The 14,326-nt window shown below is 42.3% G+C and overlaps 1 protein-coding gene across 1 annotated transcript in view; it reads left to right on the top strand.

Annotated features, from left to right (window-relative positions):
* Positions 1-11,219, top strand: part of LOC137306092 (zinc finger protein 271-like) — a 35,560-nt gene extending 24,341 nt beyond the window's left edge. Inside the window, exon 5 of the mRNA XM_067975157.1 lies at positions 9,904-11,219. Coding sequence (XP_067831258.1) covers positions 9,904-10,775 — 872 coding nt within the window. The 3' untranslated portion in view covers positions 10,776-11,219. The remainder of the gene's footprint in view (positions 1-9,903) is intronic.
* Positions 11,220-14,326: the final 3,107 nt, after the last annotated feature.

The following is a 14,326-nucleotide window of genomic DNA, read 5'->3' as shown; positions in this document are numbered from 1 at the left end:
TGGCTGTCAACCAAGCACTTCCTAATTCATTTTAATACATTCCCATCTATCCCATGTAGGAGCCTATTACGTGGGACAGCATCAAGTGCCTTCGGGAAATCTAGGTCGAAATATCCACAGTCTCTCCCCTATCTACAAATCTGTTATCTCCTCAAAGAAATGCAATCAATTAGTCCTCCCATTACTAACACTGTGCTGACTGGTTCAGATTAGCTCATGCTCAAGATACTCCCTTATATTATCGCTCACAATACTTTCAAACACTTTCCCAACAGTGGAAGTAAGGCTTGTCGATCTATAATATGATGGGTCATCCCTCGCCCTATTTTTGAAGATGGGAGCCACATTTGCTATTTTCCGGTGCTCTGGGATTTGGCCTGAATCCAGTGACTGAGAAATATCCACACAAGGACTGGCAATCATTGAACTGATTCCTTTCATCTGGGATGAAAGTTGTTAGAGCCAGGGGCTCATCTACTTTGAACTGCAGTAACCTTCCCAATATGTCAATGATTTTAACATTGTTCAGTCTACATTCACTTTTAAACTGTGCTCCCAATTCTGGCATTTCTCTCCGTTTATTTTATGAACACTGTTGGATAATAATGGACAAATACTTCAGCAATTTCTCTATCTTTGGACCTCGTCTCCCCATTGTCAGTTTTAGTGGACAATCCCTTCACTGCACCTTTGTTTACTCCTGACACGTTTGAAGAATGCTTTACAGTCCTGCTTTATATTTCCAGCAATATTTTCCTCATGATCCCTCATCAGATTCTTGGCATTTCTCAGCCTGTCTTTATAGATCTCCCTATCCTGTTCCTTTCCTCAACATTTAAATATTTGTAAGCTTTCTCTTTCTCCTAATGCCTTTCACAACTTTGTTCGTAAACCAAACTCAGTATCATAGTAGGTACTGCATAGGAGGCCGCCATTCGGTCCATATTGCCTGTGCTGCCTCTTTGTAAGAGCTATCCAATTAGTCCCATTCCCCTGCTCTTTCCCCATAGCCCTGTAATTTTTTTCCCATCAAGTATTTATCCAATTCCCTTTTGAAAATTATTATTGAACCTGTTTCCACCACCCTTTCTGGCAGCGCATTCCAGATCATCACAACTCGCTGCGTTAAAAAAATCGTTTCCTCGTGTCGCCTCTGGCTCTTTTGCCGATCACCTTAAATCTGTGTCCTCTGGTTACCGACCCTTCTACCACTGGAAACAATTTCTCCTTATTTACACTGTCAAAACCATTCATGATTTTGAACCTCTATCAAATCTCCCTTTAACCTTCTCTGCCCTAAGGAGAACAACCCCAGCTTCTCCAGTCTCTCCACATAACTGAAGTCCCTCATCCTTGGAACACTTCTAGTAAATCTCCTCCACCCTTTCTAAGGCCTTGACGTCCTTCCTAAAGTTTGGTGCCCAGAATTGAACACAATGCTCCAGCTAAAGCCTAACCAGTACTTTATAAAGGTGTGGCATAACTTCCTTGTTTTTGTATTCAATGCCTCTATTAATAGAGCCCAGGATCCTATATGCTTTTTTAACAGCCTGCTCAACTTGTCTTGCCACCTTCAAAAATTTGTGTATGTGCACCCCCAGGTCTCTCTGTTTCTGCACCCCCTTTAAAATTGTACGATTTGGTTTATATTTTTTCCTCATTCTTGCTACCAAAATGTATCACTTCACACTTTTCTGTGTTAAATTTCATCTGCCACGTGTCCGCCCATTTCACCAGCCTGTCTATGTCCTCCTGAAGTCTGTTAATATCTTCCATATTGTTTACTACGTATCGGAGTTTCGTGTCGTCTGCAAACTTTGAAATTATACCCAAGTCCAGGTCATTAATATATATCGAAAAGAGCAGTGGTCCTAATACTGACCCCTGGGGAACATCACTGTATACTTCCCTCCAGTCTGAAAAACAACCGTTCACCACTACTCTCTGCTTTCTGTCCATCAGCTAATTTTGTATCCACGCTGTCACTGTCCCTTTAATCCCATGGGCTTTAATTTTGCTAACAAGTCTATTATGTGGCACTTTATCAAATGGCTTTTGAAAGTCCATAAACACAACATCAACTGCACTATCCTCATTTTACTCTTATTCTGCCCCTGACCTATTTCAGGGAAAAAATCCTTTTGCATCTTAAAAACTATTCCACTTCCTTTCCACATCTTTCCTTCCGGTATCACTTCCCATTTTACCTTGCCATTGATTCAGTCATACCCTTAAAATCAGCTTGTTTAAAATTTAGCTTTTTAATTGTCTTCTTTTGTTTTCTCCCACTCTCATGTCTACCCTGAATATCAGAACATTATGGTCACTCGATCCCAAATGTTCCCTAACTTCTACTTTGTTCCCTCCTCATTTGTCAGAACTAAATCCGATATTGCATTACGTCTTTTGATTCCTCAACATACTGTTTTAGAATTTCAGTAAATTCCCGCTCAACACAGACTCCAGTCAATATGAGGAAGGTTAAAATTCCCCTCTCATCTCATAGAGTCATAGAGTTATACAGCACGGATAGAGGCCCTTTGGCCCATCGTGTCCGCGCCGGCCATCAAGCCCTGTCTACTCTAATCCCATATTCCAGCATTTGGTCCGTAGCCTTGTATGCTATGGCATTTCAAGTGCTCATCCAAATGCTTCTTGAATGTTGTGAGGGTTCCTGCCTCCACAACCCTTTCAGGCAGTGAGTTCCAGACTCCAACCACCCTCTGGGTGAAAAAGTTCTTTCTCAAATCCCCTCTAAACCTCCCGCCTTTTACCTTGAATCTATGTCCCCTTGTTATAGAACCCTCAACGAAGGGAAAAAGCTCCTTAGTATCCATCCTATCTGTGCCCCTCATAATTTTGTACACCTCAATCATGTCCCCCCTCAGCCTCCTCTGCTCCAAGGAAAACAAACCCAATCTTCCCAGTCTCTCTTCATAGCTGAAGCGCTCCAGCCCTGGTAACATCCTGGTGAATCTCCTCTGCACCCTCTCCAAAGCGATCACATCCTTCCTGTCGTGTGGCGACCAGAACTGCACACAGTACTCCAGCTGTGGCCTCACCAGTGTTTTATACAGCTCCATCATAACCTCCTTGCTCTTATATTCTATGCCTCGGCTAATAAAGGCAAGTATCCCATATGCCTTCTTTACCACCTTATCTACCTGTTCCGCCGCCTTCAGGGATCTGTGAACTTGCACACCAAGATCCCTCTGACCCTCTGTCTTGCCTAGGGTCCTCCCATTCATTGTGTATTCCCTTGCCTTGTTAGTCCCTCCAAAGTGCATCACCTCGCACTTTTCCGGGTTAAATTCCATTTGCCACTGTTCCGCCCATCTGACCAACCCATCTATATCGTCCTGCAGACTTAGGCTATCCTCCTCGCTATTTACCACCCTACCAATCTTTGTATCATCAGCGAACTTACTGATCATACCTTTTACATTCATATCCAAGTCGTTAATGTAGACCACAAACAGCAAGGGACCCAGCACCGATCCCTGTGGTACCCCACTGGCCACAGGCTTCCAGTCACAAAAACAACCTTCGACCATCACCCTCTGCCTTCTGCCACTAAGCCAGTTTTGTATCCAAAGTGCCAAGGCACCCTGGATTCCATGGGCTCGTACCTTCTTGACCAGTCTCCTGTGCGGGACTTTATCGAAGGCCTTACTGAAATCCATGCATACCACATCCACTGCGTTACCCTCATCCACACGCCGAGTCACCCCCTCAAAAAATTCAATCAAATTAGTCAGACATGATCTTCCCTTGACAAAGCCATGTTGACTATCCCTGATTAATCCTTGCTTCTCCAAGTGGAGACTAATTTTGTCCTTCAGAATTTTTTCCAATAATTTTCCGACCACTGATGTTAGGCTCACTGGCCTGTAGTTCCCCAGTTTTTCCCTACTCCCCTTCTTGAATAATGGTACTACATTAGCGGTTCTCCAGTCCTCTGGCACATCCCTTGTGGCCAGAGAGGTTCTGAATATATGTGTTAGAGCCCCCGCAATCTCCTCCTTTGCCTCACACAGTAGCCTGGGATACATTTCGTCCGGGCCTGGGGATTTATCCATTTTTAGGCCTGCTAAAACCGCCAATACCTCCTCCCGCTCGATGTTAATATGTTCGAGTATATCACAGTCCCCCTGCCATATTTCTATGTCTACATCGTCCTTCTCCATAGTGAAAACAGATGCAAAAAATTCATTTAGAACCCCTCCTACATCTGCCGGCTCCACACACAGATTGCCATTTTTGTCCCTGATGGGCCCTATTTTTTCCCTAGTCATCCTCTTACCCTTAATATACTTATAAAACATCTTAGGATTTTCCTTTATTTTGCTCGCCAGTGTTATTTCATGGCCCCTCCTTGATCTCCTAATTTCTTTTTTAAGTATCCCCCTGCACTTTTTGTACTCCTCTAGGGCTTCTCCGTCTTTAGCCTTTTGTATCTGCCAAAAGCCCTCCTTTTTTTCCTAATCCATTCTCGTATATCCCCTGACAGCCAAGGTTCCCTGGAGTTCTTGGAACCACCCTTGACCTTTACGGGAACATGTTGCCATTGTATGGTCTCAATCTCCCTTCTGAAAGACTCCCATTGCTCCGATGCGGATTTTCCTACAAGCAGCTGATCCCAGTCCATTTTGGCCAGATCCTGCCTTATCCTGTTAAAATCGGCCTTCCCCCAATTTAGAACCTTTATTTCCGGCCCCTCCCTATCCTTTTCCATGACCACCTTAAATCTCACCGAATTATGGTCACTGTCACCAAAGTGCTCACCTACTAGCACTTCTTCCACTTGGCCGGCCACATTCCCTCGAATTAGGTCCAGTACCGCCCCCTCTCTTGTAGGACTTTCTACATGCTGGCTCAAAAAGCTCTCCTGGATGCACGTTAAGAATTTTGTACCCTCTAAGCCTTTTACACTCTGAGTATCCCAGTTAATATTGGGGAAGTTGAAATCCCCCACTATTATTACCCTATTATTTGCACAATTTTCTGAGATTTGCCTACATATCTGTTCCTCTATCTCCCCCTGACTGTTTGGGGGCCTATAGTACACTCCCATCAAAGTGCTTGCCCCCTTTTTGTTTTTAAGCTCCACCCATATGGCCTCATTAGAGGAACCTGCTAATATATCATCCCTCCTTATGGCAGTAATTGATTCTTGAATTAATATTGCGACCCCCCCTCCTCTTATACCTCCCCGTCTGTCTCGCCTGAAGATTCTGTACCCCGGAATATTGAGCTGCCAGTCTTGCCCCTCCCTCAACCATGTCTCTGTGACAGCAACAATATCATACTCCCATGTGTTTATCAACACCTTCAGTTCATCCACCTTATTCGCAAGACTCCTTGCATTAAAATAGATGCCATCCAGCCTTGCCCTCACATATTTGCCCTGTCTTCCAAGCTGACTTGTTTTTACCATCTGTCTCACCATCTCCCACTGAACTGCATCAGCTTCCCTCTGATTACTCGGTGGTCTGTAACATATTACTATTACTAACCTTTTCCGTTTACTATCCTTTAATTCTATCCAGAGAGACTCAGTGCCACTCAGTATCCGACTAAAAACAAGGACATATAAGGTAGCCAAACTTAGTGGGAGGATAGAAGATTGGGAATTCTTCAAAAGACAGCAAAAAGTAACTAAAGGATTGATTAAGAAAGGGAAGTTAGATTATGAAAAGAAATTAGCAAAAAATATAAAAACAGATAGCAAGAGTTTCTATAGTTATATAAAAAGAAAAAGGGTGGCTAAGGCAAACATAGGTCCCTTAGAAGATGAGACCGGGAAATTAATGGTGGGAAACATGGAGATGGCAAAAATGCTGAACAAATATTTTGTTTCAGTCTTTACAGTAGAGGACACTAAGAATATCCCAACACTGGACAAACAGGGGACTCTCGGGGGGGAGGAGCTAAATACGATTAAAATCACTCAGGAGATGGTACTCAGTAAAATAATGGGACTCAAGGCGGATAAATCCCCTGGACCTGATGGCTTCCATCCTAGGGTCTTGAGGGAAGTGGCAGTAGGGATTGTGGATGCTTTGGTGATAGTTTTCCAAAATTCCCTGGACTCAGGAGAGGTCCCGGCAGATTGGAAAACTGCTAATGTAACACCGTTATTTAAAAAGGGTAGTAGGCAGAAGGCTGGAAATTATAGGCCAGTTAGCTTAACATCTGTGGTGGGTAAAATTTTGGAGTCTATTATTAAGGAGACAGTAACGGAACATTTAGATAAGCATAATTTAATAGGACAAAGTCAGCATGGCTTTATGAAGGGGAAGTCATGTCTGACAAATTTGCTTGAGTTCTTCGAGGATATAACGTATAGGGTGGATAAAGGGGAACCAGTGGACATAGTGTATTTAGACTTCCAGAAGGCATTCGACAAGGTGCCACATAAAAGATTATTACTTAAGATAAAAAATCACGGGATTGGGGGTAATATTCTGGCATGGGTGGAGGATTGGTTATCGAACAGGAAGCAGAGAGTTGGGATAAATGGTTCATTTTCGGACTGGCAACCAGTAACCAGTGGTGTTCCACAGGGGTCGGTGCTGGGTCCCCAACTCTTTACAATCTATATTAACGATTTGGAGGAGGGGACCGAGTGCAACATATCAAAATTTGCAGATGATACAAAGATGGGAGGGAAAGTAGAGAGTGAGGAGGACATAAAAAACCTGCAAGGGGATATAGACAGGCTGGGTGAGTGGGCGGAGATTTGGCAGATGCAATATAATATTGGAAAATGTGAGGTTATGCACTTTGGCAGGAAAAATCAGAGAGCAAGTTATTTTCTTAATGGCGAGAGACTGGAAAGTACTGCAGTACAAAGGGATCTGGGGGTCCTAGTGCAAGAAAATCAAAAAGTTGGTATGCAGGTGCAGCAGGTGATCAAGAAAGCCAACGGAATGTTGGCTTTTATTGCTAGGGGGATAGAATATAAAAACAAGGAGGTATTGCTGCAGTTATATAAGGTATTGGTGAGACCGCACCTGGAATACTGCATACAGTTTTGGTCTCCATACTTAAGAAAAGACATACTTGCTCTCGAGGCAGTACAAAGAAGGTTCACTCGGTTAATCCCGGGGATGAGGGGGCGGACATATGAGGAGAGGTTGAGTAGATTGGGACTCTACTCATTGGAGTTCAGAAGAATGAGAGGCGATCTTATTGAAACATATAAGATTGTGAAGGGTCTTGATCGGGTGGATGCAGTAAGGATGTTCCCAAAGATGGGTGAAACTAGAACTAGGGGGCATAATCTTAGAATAAGGGGCTGCTCTTTCAAAACTGAGATGAGGAGAAACTTCTTCACTCAGAGGGTGGTCGGTCTGTGGAATTTGCTGCCCCAGGAAGCTGTGGAAGCTACATCATTAGATAAATTTAAAACAGAAATAGACAGTTTCCTAGAAGTAAAGGGAATTTGGGGTTATGGGGAGCGGGCAGGAAATTGGACATGAAGCTGAGTTCGGATTGGTCAATGCCCTGTGGGTGGCGGAGAGGGCCCAGGGGCTATGTGGCCGGGTCCTGCTCCGACTTCTTGTGTTCTTTAGATTTGTGGTTGGGATCAGATCAGCCATGATCTTATTGAATGGCGGAGCAGGCTCGAGGGGCCGATTGGCCTACTCCTGCTCCAATTTCTTATGTTCTTATGTTCTTATGTTCTTCCATCATCCACCTCTGTTGTAACTAGTCCCTCTCTAACAAATAATGTCACCCCACTCCCTGGTCCTTCCTAAAACACACAAAACATTGAATTTCAACCAGGTTTCAGTAACCCCGACAATATTGATTTCCTCCATATGTACCAGCACTTCTAGTTCACCCACTTCATTCACTATATTCCTAGCATTCATATAAGTACAATTCAGGTTATCCATTGATATCTGTACTCCCTCTTCTTAACTCTTCTTAACTTGGTCTGTTCTCCTCTCCACCCGCGATACTAGTTTATATCCAGCCCCACTGCCTTATTTACCCTTTCTGTAAGCATATTGGTGTCCCTCCAATTTAGGTGAGGTCCGTTCCTCCTGAACAGCTTCCCTCTACCCCAGAACTGGTCCCAAAGTTTTAGGAATCTGAAACCCTCCCTTCCTGCACCATCTCTCAAGTTATGCATTAATGGATTCAATCTGGCCTCACCTAACCTTCCCAGTGCTTCACTGGAAGTAAGCCTGACATTACTACCTTTCAGGTCTTGCTCTTCAGTCGTGACCCTAATTACCCATACTGCCTCCACACGACCTCCAGACCACTCTTCCCTACTTCACTGATTTCTACATAGACCGCGACTACTGCCTGCTGTCCCTCCCTTTCCAAAAGTTTTTCCACCCGCTTCATTGTGTCCTTCACCCTGGCACCAGGGAGGCAACACACATTCAGGACTATATACATCAGCATAGTAGAGAAATTTGTCAATGTCTCTCTGTTCCATCTCCATAAAGCAGTAAAATATTAATATGACCCTAATGTATATCTGCTGTTACCCTGTTCATTGTTAGCATCTCTATGATTTTAAATGACAGCACTATATTTAAATACTTTTTGGGGTATAGAATTTGCTTTGCAGGCATCATATCGCGAATACAATCCCTGGGTCAGATTTAACAGTATAACAACTGAGCAACAGAAACCAAGTCATTAAACACAATCCACTGAGAACAGTGCAATATCAGTAATTGTACATCTGGAATACAGTGGTAGGGGAGCACTTAAGTTAGAAAGTACCAGCATAATAGATCAATTCCACTATTAGAAAGCCTAATAAATACATGGAATCGAAAAGCTTATTAAAGGCACAAATTATAATGATTTTAAACTCACTTTCATACTATATAGCAACAAAGAAATGATCAGAGCCCATTGTTCAGTGAAAGATCCATTATGGACAAAGGTATTCTGTTGATTTTAAATACAATAATTAAAAACTGTCCCTGGTCAGTGACCCAGCAGAAGTGGCACTGTACGGCTTCAGTAACACAACAGGATCGGCATCGTACAATATAAATAACTCACATCTGTCTCATATAATCAATAACTCATATCTGTCTCATATAATCAATAACTCACATCTGTCTCATATAGTCAATAACTCACATCTGCCTCATAGTCAATAACTCACATCTGCCTCATATAGTCAATAACTCACATCTGCCTCATATAGTCAATAACTCACATCTGTCTCATATAGTCAACAACTCATCATGTCTCATATAATCAATAACTCACATCTGTCTCATATAGTCAACAACTCACATCTGCCTCATAAAGTCAATAACTCACATCTGCCTCATATAGTCAATAACTCACATCTGCCTCATATAGTCAACAACTCATCTGTCTCATATAGTCAATAACTCACATCTGCCTCATAGTCAATAAGTCACATCTGTCCCATATAGTCAATAACTCACATCAGCCTCATATAGTCAATAACTCACATCTGCCTCATAGTCAATAACTCACATCTGCCTCATATAGTCAATAACTCATATCTGCCTCATATAGTCAGTAACTTGCAATGACAATCAGTGCATCTTATAACGGGATAGAAAAAAATGAAACGTGCTCCTGGTGATGAGTCTGCCTGTTGCATTTGGGCAATGATTGTGTAAAATGAGTAATGCGAGAGACCACAAGAGGGGCTGGTTTCGATAATGGACACGAGTGCTGAAAAGGTGGGGGGGGGCTCTGCTGATGTTAGTGGGAAAGCAAATTTTTTCCAGCTGTGTTCTACCTGACATATGAGTGCTTTAAAAAACACAAGAGTTTGTATCGCATTATTCCGTTAAGCCAGACACCTAGTGAAAGGAATTGAGCATATCTGCAGCTCAGGTCAACCCACAGTATGTTTACTAATTAATTTGTTTGTTCATTGAGGTTTGGCAGACGGAGAATTCTCCTGTACTTTGGAACAAAGGGTCAACATGGAAATAATAAAAGAAACAAAATTGTTAATAAATGACCAGCCGGGAACATTTGGATCACCTGGACCCAGTCAACAGGCATTGGCCATTCAGGAAAGGGGCAGCTGTCAGTGTAATGTGTGTGGAAAGGGGTTCAGGTGGCCTAGTCTTTTGGATACACACCTGCGTAGTCACACAGGAGAGAGGCCGTTTGAATGTACAGTGTGCACAAAGCGATATTGCACCTCTGGTGCTTTGACAGTGCATCAGAGAATTCACACAGGAGAGAAATTGTTTGACTGTTCTCTGTGTAAGAAACAGTTTGAAACATCCAGTAGATTGATAATGCATCAGCAAACTCACAGTGGTGTGAAAGATTTTGAATGTGGAGAGTGTAAGAAACGATTTAATCGGCGCAGTGATCTGAAGCGACACGAAGGAACTCACACCGGAGTGAAACCATTTCACTGTGCTTTGTGCGGAAAGCGGTTTCACCAGTCCAGTCATCTAAAGCGTCATCAACAAACTCACACTGGGGAGAAACCCTTCGAATGTACAGAGTGTCAAAAATGGTTTGGTAGATCCTATGACCTGACAGTGCATCAGAGAATTCACACTGGAGAGAAGCCGTTTGAATGCTCAGAGTGTAAAAAGCGGTTTTACAGACCGTATGACCTGACAGTGCATCGGAGAATTCACACTGGAGAAAAACCTTTTCAGTGTCTTGTGTGTGAAAAACGCTTTAATGGATCGCGTGACCTGGCAGTGCATCAGCGAGCTCACACTGGACAGCAACGAATTGAATGTTATGTGTGTAAAAATGCACTGACACACGTGGTGATGTAAGAATCTGTCAGCTATGTCACAGGAGAGAAAGGTACAGAGTTCAAAATACTGTTTGTAACGCGACAAGGGATCAGCAATATCACATTGCACAAAAGCTGCTTGAATCTTCAGTTAATGCCAAGGGGTTCGGTGCATCCAGTCATGTCATTCAGTAGCAGCGAATAAAGAGTTTAAACCTGTCCATCTCCATTAAACAGTAGATAGATAGTATAATAGAGAAATGTTTCACACTAACTTCTATTGTTGCAGCCCCTTGAAACAGTAAATAGACAATATAATAATATATCACAAACTTTTTAAACCTTAAACCATAAATAATGCAATGGAGAATTGAACGACAGGTCACTGGTTTACCTCGGGGGCCATTGACGGAATTACCCAACCATTTTACAATGCCCTACTGCATGGCTCGTTTTTAAGAATGAAATTAAATCAGAAGAAGACTGTATAAAAGAGTTCAATGTTTAAAGTGTGTTTGTGGTTTATTCCTTTTATTCAGTGCAGCTTATTGATCTCATTCTGTTTAAATCCCAAGCATTCAGAGCAATTGGAACAAATATTATCCGTAAAGAACCTGTGAAAGGCTGATTGACCATTATAGTTATCCATTTAATGGTATTTCTTCTGATAGATTGTAAAAGGATCACAGCCAGCAGTCAGCCTGAACCCAGTCTAACTCTGATTACCTGGTTGTGTTTCACCAGGAGAGGTGGGTGACCCTGCTCCCAGGCTCTGTTTTATATTGAGGGCCTGTGCAGGAGAAGTGTTTTTCTTGTTTAAAGATTTCAAGGAGATTTGTAAATGTCTGTAAAATACTGAATGTACTGTGTGTGCATTAGTTAATGCACCACTATCTAATAAGTTATCTGTTGGTTTATAGCCTGGAAAAAAAATCAATCACATTGGTTACTACATTTTGGACGCATCAGTTCCATTTAAAAAAACAATGAGATGTCACTGGTTGTATTGTAAATATTGACTTGGACAGAGATGAAGTGATCAAAAGCAACAGGACCTGTAAGTGAGTGATGTGATGGCAGTGAATGACTCGTAGAAACCTGTTCAAATGTCAGTTCTTCACAGCTCATTCCCAAATAAGCATCCTGTGTGTTACACTTTGGTCAGGTTTAGCAAAATCTGTGCCTTCAAAGAAGAACTTTCACAACAGCCTGTTCTCAATGTCTGTGCTGGCTCTTTGCAGATGCAATCCAAAGCTAATCTCACTGCTCTGATCTCTCCCCATGCCCCTGTATCTTTTACCATGTGGTAAAGCATTCCACGCTCCAACAACCCTCTCCTCTCCGTTAGTGACCAATAAATCGATGGCCTCTCGTCACTTATAACCTAACCAGAGGAAACAGTCTTTCCTTATTCAGTCTATCAAAACTCTTCATAATTTTTAAAAACCTCTATTAATCATCTTTCTCCTTCAGTGGAAGCAGTCCCAGTATCTCAAGTCTCATGACTATAATTGCCCATTCCTGGTATCAGTGGATCTACACTTTACATGGTGTCACACAATTGTTGTACAGAGCTAAATATTTCATCCATCCAGTACGTAAAACTTCCACTGAAACGTTCTTTTTGTACTGTAAATACAGAGGGAAAGTTTTAGTGTAAGTTTTGATTTAGAATGGGAATTAAATTCAATCTGAAAAATTAACTAAGATGTTACTCGATTTTGTTGGAGAGACATTTTTACCCACTTAATTATTTATTTAATCCCTTTTATTTTTGTAATATTAATTTCTTAATATATTTCTTAATATTAATTTCTTAATATGAGATTAATATGAGAGACACCGGGAACTCAATACTGCGGAAAGCTTAGAGGAGTATACAAACTGCAGGGGTGAAGTTGAAAAGGAAATTAGGAAAGCAAAGAGAGAGCATGAAAGAATATTAGCAGGTAAAATCAAAGAAAACCCAAAGATGTTTTATAAATACATTAAGAGCAAGAGGATAACTAAGGAAAGAGTAGGGCCTATTAGAGACCGAAAAGGTAAACTGTGTGTGGAGGCGGAAGATGTGGGTATGGTTCTTAATGAATACTTTGCATCTGTCTTCACAAAGGAGAGGGATGATGCAGGGATTGAAGTTAAGGAGGAGGAGTGTGAAATATTGGATAGGATAAACATAGTGAGAGAGGAAGTATTAAGGGGTTTAGCATCTTTGAAAGTGCATAAATCACCAGGGCTGGATGAAATGTATCTCAGGCTGTTAAGAGAAGCAAGGGAGGAAATAACAGAGGCTCTGACCATCATTTTCCAATCCTCCCTGGCTGTAGGCATGGTGCCGGAGGATTGGAGGACTGCTAATGTTGTACTGGTGTTTAAAAAGGGAGCAAAGGATAGACCAAGTAATTACAGGCCAGTCAGTCTAACCTCGGTGGTGGGCAAATTATTGGAATGAATTCTGAGGGACAGGATAAACTGTCACTTGGAAAGGCACGGACTAATCAAGGACAGTCAGCACGGATTTGTTATGGGGATGTTGTGTCTGACTAACTTGATTGACTTTTTTGAGAAGGTGACAAGGAGGATCGATGCGGGTAGCGCAATTGATGTAGTCTACATGGATTTTAGCAAGGCTTTTGACAAGGTCCCACATGGCAGATTGGTCAAAAAAGTAAAGGCCCATGGGATCCAAGGCAAATTAGATCCAAAATTGGCTCAGTGGCAGGAAGCAAAGGGTAATGGTCGATGGGTGTTTTTGCGACTGGAAGGCTGTTTCCAGTGGGGTGCCACAGGGCTCAGTGCTTTTTGTGGTATACATTAACGAGTAGGGGGCATGATTAAGAAATTTGTGGATGACACCAAGATAGGCCGTGTGGTTGATAAACATAGTGAGAGAGTATTAAGGGGATTAGCATCTTTGAAAGTGGATAAATCACCAGGGCTGGATGAAATGTATCTCAGGCTGTTAAGAGAAGCAAGGGCACTGGTCATATGGGCAGAAAAGTGGCAAATGCAGTTCAGTCTGAAGAAGTGTGAGGTGATGCATTTGGGGAGAGCAAACAAGGCAAGGGAATACACAATAAATGGGAGGATACTGAGAGGTGTAGAGGAAGTGAGGGACCTTGGAGTGCATGTCCACAGATCCCTAAAGGTAGCAGGACAGGTAGATAAGGTCGTTAAGAAGGCATATGAAATACTTTCCTTTATTTTCTATGGCATAGAATATAAGAGCAGGGAGGTTATGCTAGAACTGTATAAAACACTAGTTGGGCCACAGCTTGAGTATTGCGCACAGTTCTGGTCACCACATTACAGGAAGGATGTAATTGCACTAGAGACGGTGCAGAGGAGATTTACGAGGATGTTGCCAGGACTGGAGAATTTTAGTTATGAGGCAAGATTGGATAGGCTGGGGTTTTTTTCCTTGGAACAGAGGAGGCTGAGGGGTGATCTGATTGACGTGTACAAAATAATGAGGGGCCTAGATAGAGTGGATAGGAAGGACCTATTTCTCTTAGCAGAGGGTCAATAATCAGGGGGCATAGATTTAAAGTGATTGGTAGAAGGAATAGAGCGGAAATGAGGAAAAAAAAT

Source organism: Heptranchias perlo, chromosome 41 (assembly GCF_035084215.1).
Source record: "Heptranchias perlo isolate sHepPer1 chromosome 41, sHepPer1.hap1, whole genome shotgun sequence".
In the NCBI taxonomy this organism is placed as follows: domain Eukaryota; kingdom Metazoa; phylum Chordata; class Chondrichthyes; order Hexanchiformes; family Hexanchidae; genus Heptranchias; species Heptranchias perlo.
The sequence above is the reverse complement of the archived record's forward strand: the minus strand, read 5'-3'. Positions and strand labels throughout refer to the sequence as shown.